The sequence below is a fragment of the Phyllostomus hastatus genome, unplaced genomic scaffold (genome assembly GCF_019186645.2).
Source record: "Phyllostomus hastatus isolate PE091 unplaced genomic scaffold, TTU_PhHast_1.1 phas_contig_210, whole genome shotgun sequence".
Lineage (NCBI taxonomy): Eukaryota > Metazoa > Chordata > Mammalia > Chiroptera > Phyllostomidae > Phyllostomus > Phyllostomus hastatus.
In genome coordinates, this window is record NW_025333737.1 from 32688883 (window position 1) to 32707760 (window position 18878).

Here is an 18878-nt window from a genome sequence, read left to right on the forward strand (position 1 = left end):
TTTTGCACTAGAGTTGGCGGGGAGGGGGCCAGCTTCCAGCGGCGCGTCTCCTCTACTGGCTGGTTCGAGAACCCTGCGGGAGCTGGAGGGTTCAGCCAGTTATTTGGGTTGGACACGCTGGGTTAGCTCTCCCTCAGTCCGCCTTAGTGCCTACCCCTTCCTACTTCTACGGTTCCGCTTCCTACCGCCCCTTATCTGCATGGCCCGCCCCTGCCTGCTAGCCCCGCCCCCAACCGTGCAAACACGTGCTCGCCCGCAGCCCCGCCCCCACCCCTCCCTCGTGCTTCCACCTGGGTCGCGCTGCCTCTGGTGAGTCCTGGGCCAGGGGTGTCCGGAGGTGTACCACTTGGGAAATCGCACTTCGGAGCTCGGAGCCAACTTAGGTATCTGAGAGTAAGGGCTGTAGGAACCTGGGGTGGGGAAGCCAGTAAGAGAGAAAGGAGGGGCCAGTCCTAAGAATGGGGCCTGAGGGAGAGTCCCCACTCGTGCGGGTGCCCCCAGCCCCACCAAGGGGTGCACCCGCTTTGTGCAGTCCGTGCAGCAGGCTCGCCAGCTGGGCGTGAGAAAGGCCGCTGATCCGCTCGGCCTGGCAATAGAAGTTGAGGCCGCGGTGGCTGCGCTCTGGGCAGCCTTGGTCCCTCGACCTGCCCCTGCAGCCGAGGGTCAGCGGCAGGGCCTGCTGGTTCTTGGAGTAATAGCTGGAAGGGGAAAAGTGGAGCAGCCGCCTCAGACACCGCCTCCACACCCCCCTACCCCCCGCATTCCCCGCAGCCCCATCTCACAGGTGGGGAACCAAAGCAGGGCTGGGCGCCACTTGGGCGTGGCCTGGGGTTCGTTGGGGCCCAGGACACTGACCCAGAGTTCAGGGCTCCCCTCTCTGGGGCAGGTGCATCAGGGAACCCCTGCATGGGGCAGAGGGTGCTTCCCACGATCCTGGGCCCTGGGGCTGGATACATGGGTGCCCACCTCATCACCTCCCGCACTGACTTGTAGGGCACAAAGCCCAGCCTCGTCAGCTTGCACAGCGTCTCCAGGAAGAGGGTCTGCAGGCCTTGGGGGTCCCAGACCTGGATGTCTTTCACTTGGCCTGGTGTCCAAGGACATGGGGGAGGGTGAGGGGGAGCCACCCAGGGGCCGGGCCCATCCATCCGCGCCACCAGCCCCACCATTCACCCAAGTACTGAGCGAGGCGGTGGCTGTTGGTGAAGACACCCAGGAAGTCTTCGAAGCCTACAGTTCCGTCACCTGGGAAGAGAGAGGAGGGGGTGCTGTGGGTGCCTGCCCCTGCCGCAGGCCTACACTGTATAAGCGTTAGGGACTGGCCGGAAGTTCCAGCCATTAGCGAAGCCAAGTGTCAACCCTGGCATTGAAAGGAGAGGCCACGGTGACCTCGGAGACATAGCCCTTGCCGGCGGGAAGTCCCAGGCCAGAATGAGGATTAGCACAGCAGAAGTGTCTAGAGGTTATGGGGTAGGCACGTCGATCAGGGCAGGCTTCCTGGAAGAAGAGACTTTAAAACAGGACCAGGCTAGGGATTCTGTGGGCAAGGGAGGTGTTCTCCAGGGGGGCTAGAGACGGGAGAGGGAGAGAGGGCAGAGGATGGGGGACCCACCATCCAAGTCTGCCTGCCGCAGGGCCTCGCGTATCTCCCAGGGGCTCAGGTGGATGCCGGCGGCACGCAGGGCGGCTCGCAGGCTGTGCACGCCCACGCTGCCCGTCCGACTGGAACTGAACAGCTCGAAGATATCCTGGAACGCTGCGGGCAGGGAGAGGGGCAGCAACAAGGTGCGCCGCACCCCTAGGAACCCTGAGACCTGTCCCCCCAGCTCAGAGCGGACTGAGGACTTGGGTCATTCCAACCCCCTGGGCATTATCGCTTCTACTACAAAGAACCACCGTGGCTGCTGTGTTGACAGCTTGGTGCCCATTCAGTTTTCTTGCTCCAAACTCATGTGTGGACATGTTTGTCTGAAAATCAGTCAAAACTCATGTCCAAGGTCACACCACCAGCAGGGGCCATGCTGGGCTTTGGGCTCCAGCAGTCTGAGTCTGGTCACGGGGCAAAAATGCTGGCACCTGGCATGCCGCGGGCACAGACAATGCCTATTTAAAAATTGTATTTATTTAGAGGGAAGGGAGGGAGAAAGAGAGGGAGAGAAACATGGATGTGTGAGGGATATATCGATTGGCTGCCTCTCGCACGCCCCCAACGGGGAACCTGGTCCACAACCTGGCATGTGCCCTGACTGGGAATCGAACCAGCGACCTTTTACTTTGCAGGTCGGTGCTCACTCCGCTGAGCCACGCCAGCCAGTGGACAGAAAATTATCGATGAATAAAATGATTCTGCTTTGCAGGACCCCTACCAATATCAAGGCATGATCTTTGGGGGGGCACTGGGGTCCTCAAATGTCAAAGGGTTTCTTCTATCCCAGCTTCTACAACCCCAGACCCAAGGGGTGTTGGGGACTCAGGTTCCTTTTTTTTCCATCATTTCTCCCAATATTCCTTTTTCCCTTCCTTCTTCCATCCTGTTCATCCATCCATTCATCCATCCACCTGCCATCCAAATACCTTCCTGTTCACCAATGCGTCCCTCCCTTCATCCTCATGCCACACACACACACACACACACACACACACACACACACACCAGTGAACCCTGGGGTTGTAGAGACGAGCAAATTAGACCCGCACAGAGGGAAGGCTACAACACAACTGCTGTTTTCCTTGGTGATCCCAGCCTCTGGGCAGGCAACCCCTCGTAGGTCTACTCTGAGCTGCCCACATTTTCCTCCCTGCTCCCAGCCATGGGGCCCTCACCTGACAGCTGCTGGGGTGTCAGTGGTGGCAGGTTCCTGGCTGCAAAGCTGCTTCTGAGAAAGAGGTTGGAAGGGCCTTCGCACCTGCTGCAGGGCGGTGCCGGGGCCAGGCAGGCCTTTCCCCAAACCCAGCACCCCGTGCCTGGCCTCCAGCCCCTGTCCTCACCTCTGAGACCCGGCATGTGAGCCTGACCCTATCAAATGGGCCGCGGCCAGGTCTTTGAACTCCTTGGACTTCCGTGAAGCCTGCTCGGTCCCCATGGCCGCGGCAGCCGCTGGCTCTCTCTGGGTCAGCGGGGCCATGTACTGCAGCGGCCTCCCGTTGTGCGTCCTGTCGGCCTGCCCCTCTCCCGGGTCTCGCGTGAGCAGTTTTTGAGGCTTTGGTGGAGGCCTTGGAGGCGGGGAGAAGACACTCCCCACTAGATTGCTAAGATTCCAGGGGACCCAGGACCAGGCTTCCTCCCAGGACCCCCCACGTCCGCCGTGTGCACCCACAGTCCTCTGTCCAGGGGCTTCAGGGGGGACAGTGGCTTATAGTAGTCGTGGGCCCTCCCCTAGCCCTAGTCACCTGTGCATTCTCTGTGCCCCCAGGACTCTCCTGGTCTTCTGCCCTCTGCTACCTGAAAGGCAGAGCCACGGGCTCGAAGGCTGGTCCAGTGCCCCAGGCCCGGAGCGCCCAGGATGGCTTTGCGGTGGATTTTAAGATCTTTTGGCAGTGGCGCCCTCTCCCCCTCAACTCTCTGCCGGGCAACCTGCTGCTTTACTCTTTTGAGTTTCTGACTCTCTTAAGGTGTCTGAATGTGCACCGCCACTCTGGAAGCTAAGGCAGGAGGCAGAGGCCCCGGGGGGAGAAAGCAGCCAGCCCCCCCCCGAGTCCTGAAGTCAGGGTGTGGGAGGGTGGGGTCCAGCCCCAGGTGGGCTGTGGCCTGTCTTACCACAGCTGCCCTGGGAGGAAAGGGTTCCTTTCTCCCAACGGTCAAATCCACAACCACAGGAGAAGAATAGTTCGTGAAGATGGGTCCCAACAGCTGGATGGCACCTCTGGCCCAGCCCGTCCTGGACACTCACCCTGCATGTCCTCCTTGTCCCTCCTTCCAGCCGCCTGCCCCTTTCTCCTGTAGCCCCTAGCCCATGCTTAACTGACCACCCCTTCCTCACTCCCCTCTCCCAGCCCCCTCTCAAGGCGGACCAGGCTCTTGAGGCCCCGCAAGGCTGGGCTGCCACTGGACAGGGCGCCTGGGCGTAGGCTGGCCCTCGAGGTCGGCCACGGCACTGCCACCCCCTCTCCCTCCCTGACTTCTGTCCTCACGCCCATGGCCAGCCCTGCACTCAGAATTCCCTTCCCTCCTTTGCGGCCATCTCTCTCCTCTCCCAGAATGCTCTCCGCATGGTCCACCTTCCCTTGACCTGGGGAGGCTTGTGCACTTTGTGTGCGTGTTTAGTACCTGTCTGTGTTGGTGTGCGTTTGTGTGCATGGCATGTAATGTATGGAGCGTGCTCTGCGTGTGGATGTGTGACGTGAGTGCCCGTCAGTATGACGTTCCGGTCAGCTGATGGCGTGTGCGCACACGCACGTGTGTCTGGGTTGCAAGCTCTTATTGCTATCCCGCGTGGCTCTGCCCTGCATTTCGAGGTGACTCCAACTCAATGGCCCTGGAGGGCCATTCCTCCAGTTTCATTCTTTCCCTGCTTCCAGCCCCTGGATCCTGCCCCTCCCCCTGCCAAACCTTCCCCATGGGGAGAAAGAAGCAAGGAGAAAGAACTCCCTTCAGGCTTGCCTTCTAGCTTGCCCCGCCCCCCCCCCCAGGAGACGCTCTCCTCTCCGCAGAGGACTGAAAGCCCTGTTTTGTAACCTAAGAGAGTGCAGCCTCACAGAGGGCCCCGAGTCCTCCGCAGCCTGGACTGCACCAGTCACGAGCCTGTTGCTGGTGTGAACATCTGGGCAGGAGTGTGTGTGAGGTGGAGCAAACAGGGCTGGTGGAGCCCTCGGGGGCAGGTGGGGCCGGTGGGGCCGGGGTAGCTAAAAAATGGGGTGGGGCATCCCTAAAAAACTGCAACCGGGACTCGGCTGCCAGGTGAGCTCACTGGCCCGAGAGGGTCTGCACCGAACGTCTCAGTCGGGGGCCAGCACTGGAGGCTTTATTGGTCTCGTCTAGTTATTTCTCTGGGGAAGAGGGGGACGACAGCTTAAAATGGATTTTCAGCAATAATGGACTCCCTTTCTTGGTTCCTGGCCCCGGGCTGCAATGCAAAAGAGAGAGTGTCACGTGGGCCCCGGTGGGAGGGCCGGGGAGAGGGGATGAGCCCCGAGGCCACTCCGGGGAGGGCACGAGGGGAAGAGGACCTAGTCCCGTTGCGCCCTGATGGGCAGCTGGCATCTGCCGGCTGCATCCATCACTGGGAAGCAAGGAGTGCTGGAGGACCCTCTTCCCTCTTCTGCCGCGCGATGGGCATGTCCTGGGCCCGGGCTGGAGCCACCAGGTCCTCAGCTGGGCAGACACGAGCGTGAGCATTTCCAGGCAAGGGGAGGCCATCTGTCCTCTGGGTGAGAAGCCTCCTAATGGCCTATTGGCTTAGCGTGGCCCTCCCCATTTTGAACCCAGCTCCCTGCCCGAGCCCTGGAGCGCTCACTCTCCATGGTCCCCAGGTCGCCTCTGGCCCTGGCCTTGGCAGAGCGCCTCAGTCCACTGGAACCTAGTTTCCGCCAGCCTTTATGAGGTCACTGAGGTTGAGAATCAGAGCTCACTCCACCCCCAACCCAGCAGCCCCTCATCCCACTACTCCCCACCCACAGGTTCCCGGCACAGCCTCCTCTTGCGGGGAGCCGAGTGCCAGCCTCGCTTACTCTTTCCTGTCTCTCGTCGGTGGAGAGGACGTGACTGGGGTCTGGAGGAACGTCACTTTCCCTTCAATGATGGCCTTCTGGGACCCCAGCTTGCTCAAGTCAAGGTGAAGGGGCAATTCGTTCTTGTCTTTCTGCTTGCACACTTTCTTTGGCTCCCCGGCTTCCAGCAGTTTCTCTGGTGGCTCCCTTAGCAACTCAGGGGGCTTTTCCTGCTCTGGCTCCTCCTTGGCACAAGGGGTGGCACTCTCCACCGAGGGCGGCGGCGCTGGACAGGGCTCCATGGACTTCTGCTGGGGACCTTTCATCACGTATTCCAAACTGGACAGGTCCACCTTGCTGGAGGACGCTATGGCCAGGGAAGTGGCCAAGTTGACCACATCCTGCAGGCTGATGACCGGTGGGAGACTGGAGGAGGAGTGGGTGCTCGACGGCAGGCTGGAGCCGGTGTCTGGAAGCTCTGGCTGGGTGCTGGGGTTCTGGAGCGGCTTCTCGGAGCACAGGGCGTCCTTGGAGACCGACTCCTGGTTCAGGGGGCTGATGCTCTTCTCACTCAGCTGCCTGCTGGTCTCCCGCTGCAGGTTCTGTTCTGAGGCCTGAGTGACCTTGTCTGCCCAGAAGAGGTGCTTGGAGGTCTGCACGTGGATGGAGTTATGGGAGGGGGTGGCTGGTTCCTCCTCCACAGGAGTTGGGTAGCCCAGCTGGTGGGTGTCGTCCTCCAGCGGCTCCTCCATGTAGGGGTGGATGGGCTCTACTCTGTACCTCTCTTCCTCCAGGTCTTCGTTGCCGGCCTCCAAGTTGGAGCTCAGCTTGGCCTCAGGCTTGAGCATGGGTGCCAGGCACCACTCCAGCGGTGGCACAGCCTCTGCCTCCTCCTCTTCCTCCTCCTCCTCCTCCAGCTCTGTGTCCAGGTCCATCTTATGTGGGGGCTCCAGCTCTAGTAATTTGTCCTCCTGCTGAAAAGTTTCAGCTGAAAGCTGAGGAGGCCCCTGCCCCTCAGGTCCTCCCTGACACCAGCTCCCTGCTCTGCCCTCCCCCCCCCCCCCGCCTACCCCACCCCCACCCACCACCGCTCACTTCCTTCCCCACACTTGCTTCTTTGCAGAGACCTGCCTGGGGCAGGAAGGCAGTGTGAGCCTGTGTGTGTGTGTGTGTGTGTGTGTGAGAGAGAGAGAGACAGAGAGTGCACATGACAACATTGGCCTTGTACTAGGGTCCCAGAATTGCCAAGAGTAGGGGCTGGTCACAGAGTATAAGGAAGATGGGCTTGGCCTCAAAGAACCCTGCCCCTGGCCTACCATCCCCCCCATAAGAGGTGGCCCCGCCCACCAATACCTCTGGCTCATATTCCCTCTGTCCCAGCTGGAACTGGCGTTGGTTTAAGTCAATCCTAAGACAGAAGGAGACAGAGTAGGTAACAGGGCCCTATGGGGTTGGGGGCTGGCTTCAGGGGGAAGGGGGCCTCTGGGGCCCACGAGGTCCCCTGCCTTACACAGGAGCTGGCAAGATGCCCCCCTCCCAGCTTATGTACCGTCCCCACCCCAAGAGCTCTGGAGTTGTGTTCTCAAACTGCAGTGAGTTTGCAAAGTGCACGGAGAGCTTGCCAGGTCACTTCCCTCCCCGCGAGGAGGGGTGCAGCTGGCTGGAGGTGAGGGCCAGGAATCTTCACTTCCGTTGGTTGTTCCAGGGACTGCATGCAGCTCACTCGGGGAACCGGGGAACTGGGGCCCAGACAGTGGCTCCTCGCAGAAGGAAAAGCCCAGAGCCCCGCCCCCCCACCCTGGCCCCCAGCCTGCTCCGCAGATGTGCGTGTGGAGGGGGGTGTAGGTCAGTTTTCGTTGAGAGTGCGCTGGCATCTTGGTCCTTGTCTTCAGTGCTCAGCCGTGTAACCCCCTCTGCTTCCTCAGCAGCCCTCCCACCCCCAACTTGGATGGCTCGGTGCTCAGAGCAAGGTGGACCGAAGGGGTCGGGTCCCATCCACGTCCCCGGGTGTGTCCCTCTACTCCTCTGTCTTCCTCCAAGGTCGGTGGCTGCAGGCAGAAGCTGGAGCGGATGGCACCCCTTGCCCCCACCATGGCCTTGGGGCCTGGATACTACCGTTGGGGAGATTTTGAAAACAGGCAAGATGGAGGGAGATCCTGGGTTGGGGGGACATGAAAACTTGGCAGTGGTGGGGGGCGGTAAGGGTTGGTGGTCCTGGAAGGTGGGGAAGAGGTCTGTCGATGATGGGGGGCTGGTTCTCACTGTGTGTCTATAATGTCCACTGAGTCCTTGGTACAGCAGGGAAATCCATTGGCACCTGGCGGAGAGAAGGAGATGAGGGCAGGGGAGCGACGTTGGGAGGGGGGGCGCGGGGACCGATCCCTGAGGGGTTCTGGAGCCCAGGCTGGTGGGGATGCTTCAGCCACCCCGTCCCTCCCTCCCTGTCCCTCCCCTTAAACCACGTGCCGTTCCGTCTCCCATCGTAACCCTCGTTTCCTCGCTGTCCCTAGCCAGTGTCACCAGTCCAGTCCTCCGTGTCTGTCCCCCTCCACTCTTCACACTGGCCCGTGCTGGCCCTCCACACAGGTGAGTGCTAGCGGTGCTCACTCCCATTTACTGAGTGCTACTAACTCAGACACTGTGATGGGCACTTTCGGTGCTTCATCTCATTGATTCCACACACAAAAAAGAGGTTTGCTTCCCAAGATCCTTCAGTGCATCATTCAGGAAGTCAGCACTGGAGTGCAGACTGGATCCAGGAAGCGCAGCCGCCCTGCCCTGCGTGCTGTCCCATCCCAGAGCCCGGAGCTGTGTGGGGTTCCCTGTCATGCCCTCGTGACGCTTGCTTGCCTCCCCACATGCCTGCTCCTCTGTCCCCTTCTCCACTTTCTCTGGCCGGGCTTCAGATCTGCCACTCACCCCGGCCCCTCCCGTCCTGAAGTCCAACCTCCCTTTCACTGGCTTCTCACCCCCGTCACCCTGGGGTCAGCCAGGGTTCCCACCCCCAGGTGCTTGTTCTGAGGTGGTGCTGACACGGGTCTGGTGATTTGTGAGCCTGTGCAATCCCTCCACAGAGGGGTCTGACTCCCTAGGAGGCCTCCCCACCCCAGGTCTGCCCTTGGAATCTTGCATCTCTCGTGCTTCGGTGGTGCGAGGCACCAGGCTGTCCCATTCTTTGCTTCCCAGGGGAGTGGACAGAGGTTGATAGTGAGGTCATCATGGCAATGAGCAAGCCGGGTCCCCGAGAGGCCGGAGCGTGGCAGGAAGTGACAGTCTTGGCTCTGGCTGAGAAGAATTGCTCCCGGGATAATATTAGGAGGATCGGAATGTGCTGTGGCCTCTTCCTGGAGATGCAGAAGCTGAGGAGGACCCTTGCTTGGCTGGTCCTAGGGCCGGGATAGGGTGCGTCCGTGTTCAGCCTGGGCCTCGGGATCCTGGATCCGCTGGCTGGTCGCTGGGCTAGGAGAGTGTGCGCGCCACCGTGGACGGGCAGCCACCTCCTCGATCCCTGAGACGACCACGTTCCCTTGGCTTTCTCCCCACCTGACTCTTCATATCCAACTCTACCAAGTGCCGCTCCTCCCCGCGCTTCCGACTGGCCTCGCAGCCTTCCTTGCTTGTTTACAGAGTTTCCCTGGCAATGGGATCAACATCCGCAGCCTTACCCCTCCCATAAACAGTGACGGGGTGTGGACCGGAGAACTAATTATGGTGTGGGCCTCCCAGCGGCACCAGGGGTTGGAGACAAAAGCTTGGGGCTGACGAAACTTGGGGCTTCTGTGACATTCTGCCGTACGCGAAGCGATTCCGATTTCCGATTGCTGGCTGCTAGTCTGCAGAAATGTACTGATCTTGTATCTCACAGCCGTCCTAAAATCCTGTTAGTTCTAGTTTTATTTATTTATTTTTTTTACCGATTCCAGAAGGTTTTCTACATGAACAGTAATGTGTGTGACTCAAGACTGTTTTACTTCTTCCTTTCCAATCTGGATGTCTCCTCATTTCCTTTTCTTGCCTTATTGAACAGTCTCCAGCGCAACGTGGGATGGAGCAGAGGGAAGGCATCTTGATTCGTGCCTGAGCTCCGGGAGCACCGTCAAGTATAGCATTAATGGTAGTTTTCCTCACAGGTGACTTTTATTGGGTAGACAATGTTTCCTTCTTAGTTTATTTAGCTTTGAATTAGGAAGCGATGTTGGATTGTTTGATTTTTCTTTTTTTTAATAAAAAAAACTTTTAAAGATTTTATTTATTCACTTTTTTAGAGAGGGAAGGGAGGGAGAAAGAGAGAGAGAGAAACATCAATGTGCGGTTGTTGGGGGTTGTGGCCCGCAACCTAGGCGTGTGCCATGACTGGGAATCGAACCTGCGACACTTTGATTCACAACCCGAGCTCAATCCACTGAGCTATGCCAGCCAGGGCTGATGATTTTTCTACATTACTTAGATGATCATGTGGTTTTAATTTTATATTCTGTTAACATTGCAGGTCATATATGTTAACATATGAGTACGTTCACATGTTATTCTGTTCATAATCCTTTTTGTGGTAAACTATATTGATTTTTAACAAATATCAAATCAATCTTGTGTTCCTGGAATAAACCTTATTAGATCCTTTTATACACTGTTAAATTTGATTTGCTAACTTATTTTTAGAATTTTCACATACACGTTCACGAGGTATTCTAGTGTGTCATTTTCTTTTCCTGTAATGTCTCTGTCGGGATTTGTGATATTAGATTAATGAGGGTCTCATAGAATGAATTGAGAAGTATTCCCTCTTCAGTTTTCTGCGTTTGTGTAAAATTGGTGTCCTTTTCCTCTTTGTTTGGTAGAATTCACGAGTGGAATTTGTGAACCTGTGCCTGGACTTTCCTTGGAGAAGATTAATTACAAATTCAACTTTCAAAAATAGATACAGGGCATAGCCCTGGCTCAGTGGATTGAGCTCGGGCTGCGAACCAAAGTGTCGCAGGTTCAATTCCCAGCCAGGATACATGCCTGGCTTGCAGGCCATAACCCCCAGCAACCGCACATTGATGTTTCTCTCTCTTTCTCCCTCCCTTCCCTCTCTAAAAATAAATAAATAAAATCTTTTAAAAAAATAGATACAGGGCTATTCAGTCCCTGTATTTTTTTTTTACTGTGGTAAATATATATAACATAAAATTTGCCCATTTAAACAATTTTTTTGTTTTATCCTCACCTGAGGACATTTTTTCATTGCTTTTAGAGAGAGAGAGGAAGGGAAGGGGGGTGGGGAGAGGGGGGGAGGGAGGGGGGAAGAGAGGCTCCCTGGCCAGAGGCCCAGCTGAGCAGTCTCCTCTCTCTGGAACCCCCTTGTGTCCTGACGTGAAGGTGCTCAGGACTCACCTCTTCCTGGAGCCCTTCTGGACTCCACCTGGGCTAGGGGCTCCTCTTCCAGTGACCACGCCCCCTCACGACCCCTGCAGACCTCCATCTGAGTGCATGGCCTCCTGCTGACCCTCAGTTAGAGGTGTGTTACTCACCTTGCACCTCTGGCCCCGTCACAGAGTCTGGCACAAGGTGATGCTCAGCAGAAGTTTGTGCGAAGACATGAGCACTTCCTCTCTCTCGCCTCGCCAAACCCTGCGGTCAAGTTCACCCCGTGTGCCCAGACTGCAGGGTGGCCAATGCGGTTCTGCATGCCCGGCCCATCTTCCTTCGCAATCTCTCCTCTCTTTACCTCCCCTTCCTCCTCATTCACCCGTCATCCTATCGCCCAGATTAGAAACCCGGGTCGCCTGTGACCCCACCTCCCTCCTGACCTCCCTCCTGCGGATGCTGACCTTGTGCACCGGCTCTTCTGCACCCCCGCTGCCGCCCTCCGCACCTCCCACCTCCAGAGGCAACGCAGGCCCAGGCCTTGCTCCCTGCCGGCACTCAGTGCTGAGTGCTTTGCACACAGCTGGTCCTTAGAGTGCTCTTCTGTGTCCTTGGGTGTCTCGAGGGGCCTCCTGAACTGGGCTTCCTTTTTTTTTTTTTTTGTTCCTCAGGCCTGGCCTGCTGGACAGCTGTGGCCTGACGGCGGCTGCCAAGAGCAGCTGCTTGCCCTTCCTTTTCGCCTTCCTCTGTTTCTTCACCCACGTTCACGACACTTAGACTTATCGAAGCGGTTTGTCTGCGGGTGATGTCAGCTGCTCTTCCCTTGCCAACGGCCTGAGCGCTCCACCAAACAACTGTTTCTCGTTTATTGCCCTGGGACACTTTTGTGCAGGGTCTTTATCCAACATTAAAATGAGTGGAACACCTCTCCTCTCCCTGGTGTTTTCGCCTTTCATCATAGTAACTTTTCCAACCTTGCCACACTTGGCAAACGCCCCCCGGGGCTCGGTCCCTGCTGGTCGGGGGAGGGTGCACGTCGGATATGTACGTACTCCGTGCTTTCACGTGGGGCTGACACACCTCTCGTGTCTTCAGGCGGAGTGGCTGGAGCTCTCAAGAGCATGAGCTCCCTGCTCAGCTGGGGCTCAACCCTGACTATTCCTTGCGTGTCTCGCAGCGGCCTGGGCCTTGGTGTCGGGGTCGTGGGTGCTCGGAAGGGCCAGGCGCCGCAGAGGAGGAGGAAGCTGCAGCTGCGCCTCTTCCTGGTTCTCCTCCGGCCCGGGAGCTGGAGGTGGGCCCGGAGGCAGGCGCTATCGCTGACCTACATTTAACTTGGAGTCGGCCCCTCTGACCCGGGGCCTGGCCCCTGGCCGGCGCGGGAGTAAGCCCTGAAGGAGGTGCAGTAAATGTGGTATACGTTTGTCATCCCCAAAATTTGGGAGAGGGGATCAGCTGCTCTCGGGTTGGTGGTTTTTCACACGTTTTTATAAATGCTGGCCTGTGTATGTCTTCCGCGGGGAGAGCAGGTCCTAGTTTCAGCAGGGATCGGAGCACCCATGATTAGAAACAGGGGTGGGGTGGGGTGGTAGGGGAGACCCAGGGCCTCGAGGGGCAAACGTCTTCGTTACTTGGTTCAGAGAAGAGTGCAAAGCACAGCAGAGGTGCTCAGCGGACATACGTTGAAGTGGGTTGCTTTTTTGCTTTCTGCAAAATTTCCAAGTGTCAGCCAGGGACGACTGGACGTGATTTTAGCGGTTATCTGAAGTTTGGATAATTCATGAGTTGTTTCCCCGGGCACAAGGCCACTACTCTTTAGGCGTGCCAGGAACCCCTGGGCAAGAGCCCTCTGTATCTGCGGCCTTAATCCCAAGCTGTGCCTCCGTGCCCGTGCACACGCACGCTCGTGCACCGCGGAGGGCCGAGGCTAGGCGTGGGAGTTAGGGCAGCAGCCGCCCCTGCAGGGACCGCGAGCGCTTTCGCTGGAGTCACCCTTCCTCAGGCGCCAGGGGCTGGAGGAGCGGGGGCAGGGGCCGGAGGCCGAATCCCCGCCCCCTCCGCGCCCCGCCCCCTCCCTTTCACCTTTTCCCGCCTGGTCCCTGCCCCCGCCGTCCCTCCGCGCCCCTCCCTGCCGCGCGCCCGCCCGCTCCCACCTGTCACCCCCATGCTGACCGAGGCGGCTCTGTGCGGGAGGTGTGGAGAGGGGTGGTGGCTGGTGCCTCTCTGCCTCCAGTTGTGCCCTTTGGTTGGGGACAGCGAGGGGAGGTGGAGATGCGGGGGCGCCCGCGTCTGTGATGTCGCCGCCTCTGTGACGTCTCTACAGCAAGTCCCGCCGGCTGGGCCCAGCGCTTAGGATTTCCGGCGGCGCTTGGGTGGCAGCGGCCTCTGGGGGGCAACCTCCGGGGAGGGCGGCCCCACTTGGCTCAGCAGCTGGAGCCCCTCTCTGGAGACCCCTCTCAGCGGCTCTCGCTCCTCTGCAGCCAGCGCGGTGCGGTGGGGACCGCGGCCCGGCTAAGCCGGGGCTCTTCTGGGCGGGTCCTTGCACCTCCCCTGGGCGCACTGGCACAAAGCCGCTGCCCTTTCCGTGTGCCCAGGACCCCTCGGAGAACCCACTGAACCTCCGGCATTTACCCCAAGGTGTGCATGCAGGTCCCCGTGTGCACGCGTACACACACACACACACACACACACACACATACACGTGTACGGCTTCAGGGGGTGTGGAGCCAGATGACACAGGCACCCCCCCGCCTCAGGCCTGTGTCCGGTGACCAAGGTACCCACTCTGAGAAGCCATCTCTGACCGAATGCAGGCATGCAGGAGGGGGCTGGAAGGGCTGGGAGTCCAGGTCTACTCCTCTCGGGTCAGTGCCCTGGAGGCCTGGCCTCAGGGACGGGGCAGTGGGTGGGGCAGGCCCTTTCTGGACATGCATGGGCCCCACTGTCCAGGCCTGGTCAGTGCCCGGGCCTTCTCTCCGTGGTCGTGTTCCTGCCCTCGGCCTGGCAGTGTCGGGCAGGGACGTCCCTGCTGCCGCCGGCCAGGTGGGGCATCTTGCCCGACTGGTCTGAGTGGGTAGCTCAGAGGTGGGACTGGACGCACCCACTGGGAGTGTGGGAAAAGCAGCCCCAGTCGAGGGTTGAAAACTGCCAGTGCCCCCAACAAGGGGCAGATCTGACACGGTGCCAGCGTGAAGGTCAAGGGAAGCAGCTGCTGGGATCGGAGTCTCGGCCAGCGGGCGGACGAGAGTGGAGGCAGCCACGGCCCAAATACATGTCATTAACCGAACTTTATTGCTTACAGAACTTGATTGCTTACAGAACTTGATTGCTTACAGAGGTCTCTGCAACTCCAGCCCCGCGGCGGCAGGGCTGCAGTTCTTCCCGGGGTGCTGGGGGCCGGGGCCTTTCCCTGGGGAGCGGCGTGGCTCCACGGGGACAGCTGGACAGAAGGCACCTTGGCAAGTCACGGGGTCAAGCTCTTCCCAAGGAGGACTCTCGCAGGCCCCTTCACCCACAACAATTCACAGTTGATTAATGCTACATGAGTCTCAATCAGCTTCCCCCTCCCCCAGATATAAGGCTGGACTGGGGCAACAGAGAGGAATGGAGGTGGGGGGGGGCTTCCTCTCAAAGAGATTGGGATATTTGGGTCACATGTGTGGAGACGGGTCAAGACGGGTCCCTGCACCCCATCTCCTAGTCTGCCTGCGGTCACGCAGAACCACAGACCCGCCCTCTGGGAGGGCGGCCAAGAAAGTGCTTTGAGGTCATCAGAGTGCAAAGTGCAGCTGGCAGCGCCCCTGTGACCAGGGGCAGGGTAGGGTCAGTGAGGGCCCGATGCCCGGGCTGTGGCTTAGGAAGCTGGCATGCAAGATGTGGAAGACCATGGCTCGGGGAGCAGCAGCGCCCCCACCTGCTGCTCTCTCTCCCGGGGGTCTGCCCTGTCCGCAGACGCCTCCCGTCGGGAGGTCCCAGGCCACTCGCCCCTCGCTTTCACAGATGAGGGGACTGAGTGCCAGAGAGTCAGGGGCGTGTCCCTGGGGACTGAGAACTGTGTCACTCAAACACCTGCTTTGGCCCCTCGCTGATGCTGAGTCCAGCGCAGGACCTGTGTCGCAACGCCACGGCCAGTGTGGCGTCCGCTCCCAGGGAGACGTCCCGGGGTCAGGCGTTCCCCCCGCCCCGCCCCAACTTTGTCGGACAGTTCTTGGGTCTAAAAGGGGCGGATGGCCAGGCAAGGCCAGGAAGGGGGGTCAGAGGGCCCCCTCTTTGTCCAAGGGTAGGCACTCCCACTGCCTGGCCCTGTTCCGACCCAGGGTGCAGGTCTTTCGACCCCGACACACTCACACCTGCCTGGGGGCCTAGGGGCTCGCCTGCCCCTCCCCCACCCGAGCCGGAACCTGCTCTCCCCTGACTGCCGGTGGTAAGCGGTCACTGACGCAAAGGGGTCAGGCCAGGCTCTTCAGACCAGGGCGGAGAAGACCCTCTCCGTTCCCTGTGGGAAGAGGCCTCCTGCCTTCCTCCTCCTCCTCCTCCTGCTCACACGGGCACGGGGTGTTCTCCCGGTGGGTGAGGCAGGACACGGGCGGGGAATCCCGGGAGGCGTGTTGCCGGTGCCCGCTTTGTCCCCGGTCCCACTGCCCGGGTCCCTGGGAGCAGCCCGAGCCCGAGTCTCGGCGGCAGCACTGGGCACCGAGGGTGGCCGCTGCTGGCTGAGTGGAGCCGGTGGCGCAGGACTGGGCTAGGGTCTGTTCTCCAGCTGGCCGTGCTTGACCCTCCAGCTCCAGGCGAAGCTGCCATCTGGGGCCAGGGTGCATTGCAGGTCGATGCCCGAGTCTGGCACCTCCATGTCGTAGCGTACAGGCTGCCCGTCCTTGGTCACCAAGCTGAAGGCTGCAGCTGGGATCTGGGGCAGAGCAGAGCAGTGGGCCTGAGACGGTGGCCTGGAGCCCGCTGGGAGGACGGAGAAGCTGCCCGGAAGCACAGAGCCGCTGGCCTCGCCCAGCACGGGGAGAGGCCTCCCTCCAGACAAGCAGGCAGCCCCGAGGGCATCCTCCGCCTTCCACCTGGGCCAAGCGGGGGTCCCGAGAACCCCTCAGTTACCACGGCCGGTCTTGCCCTGAGCCCCGGGGGACACCCAAGGCCAACTGGTGTCTACGGGCCCATTTCTACTTCAGACACCTTCCTCTAGGAGGGCTGGGCCAGGTGCCCTGGCTTCTGGGACTCCGTCCCCGAGCGTGTACCTGCCCCTTACCTGGCTGCTGATGCCGGTCGCGATGTCTCCCACCTTGACCCGGTGGAACTCTCGGATGTGCAGGTGCTCGCCATTGAGAGACTGTATTTGGACTTTCACGCCTAGAAGACAAGCGCGGGGCCGGTCAGGAGAGCAGCCACCGGCTCTCCAGGGAGCCCCGAGCCGAGGGAAGCGGCCGGTGGCAGGGAGGCTGCACAGATGCTGTGGCCGAGGTGACGTGCCCGCTGGCCCTTCCAGCCACTTCCCTGTCCGCCCCAGAATGTGGCCTGCGCACAAAGCAGGCGCTAAGGTTAGCTTCTGTGGGGAAGTAGCACCCCAGGGTGCACACACAGCAGAAAGGAACTGGAGAAAAAGGTTCTTAAATTAGACTGCAGGCAACTTAAGAGTGCGATGTTCCCTGAGCTGGCGCGGCCGCCGGCCTGCTGGCGCGGCCGCCGGCCTGCTGGCGCGGGCCTGAGGCCCTGAGTCACGCCGGCCCTGGGGAGGGCCGTGGAGCTGTGAGCTGATGAAACCCTCGTTCTCTTGGAATCACAGCAGAACTTATGCAACCGAGCTTGAAAACTAAGTTCTGTGCATGTATGTTCCTTCTCCACTTCTGCCTCCAAATCCCAGAGCAGGATCCCAGCAAACTTGTGGCCGACTTCCTGATTTGAATGCTTGTCCCTTCGGAAGGTGCTCATTGCTCAGTTTCTTGACTGTCGGCCAAGACTCTTGACTCCCGACCTCGGACACCATCGGCAGCCCTCGGGGGCCGCGGTCCCTCCGCCCCGCCAGGAAAGGACCATCAGGCCCTTTGCTCTAAATGGCTCAATGGCCAGGTTCTTCAAGTTCTGGCTGCCAGATGCCTCCCCCTCCCTGCCCCATGTGCCAGAGGAAGGGAGGGAGACGGAAACCCCTCAGGCTCCCCAGCCCCGGGTGGACCAGGTGCTGGGGGCTGCCGAGCAGGTGGGGGTCGGACCGTACCATTGAAATAGCTCGGAGTGTCGGTGGGCCGGCCCCGGGCCAGCACCATGTTCCAGCTGGAGCTGCGGGCCTCGGGCTGGCTGCTCCAGGAGTGCACGCCGGAGCTCAGGGTGTCTCGCGAGCTCTGGGAGGCCTTCGACGGGTTCTGGAACAACAAGGGTGGCCAGACTCAGGCCCTGGGCTCTGGCCTTGGTCTGCTTTCGGGCAAAGGGGCCCTGGGTTCGCCCCTGCGGTGAGGGACTGCTCTTGTCCTAGGCTGGTGCAGGGCTCTGCTGGGTACTTTCGGGGCTAAGCAGGGAGCTGAGGTCAGGAGGGGCCCCGGGAACCAGAAGAGGGTGAGGAGTGTTTCTGTGGGGACCGAGACCCAAGTGTCCCTCCCCAGCATCCCCAGTAGCCACACCGTCCCTTCGTTCCCAGGTGTGCCGGAGACGGAGATGGGCCGTCTCACTCGGAGAAACCCAAACTCCCCGCCTCAGTGAGGACCCCTCCTTCCGCTCTGTGCCCCGCTCTGTGCCCTGCTCCATGCCCCGGCGCTTGGCCCATGGCTGACTCACCTTTTCACTGTCGTCTGACAGGGAGAGACTGTCCACGCTGAGGCACGAGAGGATCTGCTCCTGTTCCTCCAGAGAGAAGGGCTGGGACAGGCTGTTCAGAAATAATTCTGCAGAAAAAAGCGGAAGATGCCATGAAAAACGGGGAGGGTCCGGCTGTGTTGTCAGGGCTCCTCCTGCGCAGGCGGGTGGGTGGTGGGCGCGGATCCCCGGGGAAGGAGCTGGGAGAGAACCCACGCTGGCTGGGACACTGGCTGGGACGAGGAGGAAGCCCAGGCCGTGGCGGGGCCCAGAGACCTGGGGACCCCGAGGCCGCCGCGCCCGCACCTATTTCCAGCTGCTGCAGCTCCTGCTCCGGGAAGGTCGCCCTCCGTTCCGGCGAGCTGGGGTTTTTGGCGGGGGCTGGGTCCAGGGAGGACAGAGGCAAGGGCTCCCACATCCCGGACTCCTCCTTGCCCCACGTCAGGCTCGGACACTTGTTTCTCTCAGGGGGGTCTGGAGGTAGCGGAGGTTGGAGCTTGGGGGCCCCGCCTGTGGTGTCCTCGGCTGGCTGGGGCCCCCAGGCGTCCGGGGGCAGCTCCCCCGGCTGGGCTGGAAGGACCTGGTCAGAGCGGGCCGGGCTTGGTGGCGGGCGGGCGTGCTGCGAGGGCGGACGGCCGGGCTCTCTGCAGTCCCCCTTCCAGGGGCTCTTCAGATCCCCCACTGGAAAACAGAGAGTAGCACGGTGAGGGGGGTGGGCCGCGCAGGCTCCGCTGGACCGGGGGGCCCTTCCTGAGCCGCCGGGAAGGGCTCTCGCCTCGCTGAGGGACACACCCGGGAGGAGGCCTGTTCCCTTCCCTTCGGTGGCCTCCCATGCTGGGAGCAGGATGGGACTCCTGGTCTCCGTTCCACTTTCCTCCTGGGTCACGGCAGCAAGTTGAAACGTGACAGAGTGGGCTCCAGAGAAGGACTTTGTTACTATCCACAGTCAGGGGAAGATGTAAAAACTGTTCCGGGGTAACACCAACTCAGGGCTCCCCCCTAAAGGCCCGTTTCTCTGGAGGGGGCGGCAGACAGCCCCCCAGCCCATCCTCATAACTTGTGTTTATGGTTGGGGTCGGGGGTGGCAGTCTTCTCTC

General features: G+C 60.4%; 3 protein-coding genes across 3 annotated transcripts in view; all 3 read right to left on the reverse strand.

Annotated features, from left to right (window-relative positions):
• Positions 1–379: 379 nt before the first annotated feature.
• On the reverse strand, positions 380–3106 carry LOC123817199 (EF-hand calcium-binding domain-containing protein 3-like). The gene is made up of 6 exons (XM_045836750.1): positions 2989–3106; positions 2824–2876; positions 1613–1756; positions 1174–1245; positions 967–1087; positions 380–698 (listed from the first exon to the last, which is right to left on the reverse strand). The coding sequence occupies exons 1-6, from the start codon at positions 3081–3083 to the stop codon at positions 380–382; spliced, it is 804 nt and encodes a 267-aa protein (XP_045692706.1). The 5' UTR covers positions 3084–3106.
• Positions 3107–4946: 1840 nt separating this feature from the next.
• Positions 4947–6652, reverse strand: SPATA32 (spermatogenesis associated 32). The gene is made up of 2 exons (XM_045837120.1): positions 5668–6652; positions 4947–5063 (listed from the first exon to the last, which is right to left on the reverse strand). Exons 1-2 carry the CDS (start codon positions 6579–6581, stop codon positions 4979–4981), a joined length of 999 nt encoding a protein of 332 aa, XP_045693076.1. The 5' UTR covers positions 6582–6652; the 3' UTR covers positions 4947–4978.
• A 7608-nt stretch (positions 6653–14260) lies between these two features.
• The window catches only part of MAP3K14 (mitogen-activated protein kinase kinase kinase 14), a 41189-nt gene continuing 36571 nt past the window's right edge, over positions 14261–18878 (reverse strand). Inside the window, exons 12-16 of the mRNA XM_045836539.1 lie at positions 18088–18462; positions 17764–17870; positions 17210–17354; positions 16247–16347; positions 14261–15898 (exon numbers count right to left, since the gene is read on the reverse strand). Coding sequence (XP_045692495.1) covers positions 15734–15898; positions 16247–16347; positions 17210–17354; positions 17764–17870; positions 18088–18462 — 893 coding nt within the window. The 3' untranslated portion in view covers positions 14261–15733. The remainder of the gene's footprint in view (positions 15899–16246; positions 16348–17209; positions 17355–17763; positions 17871–18087; positions 18463–18878) is intronic.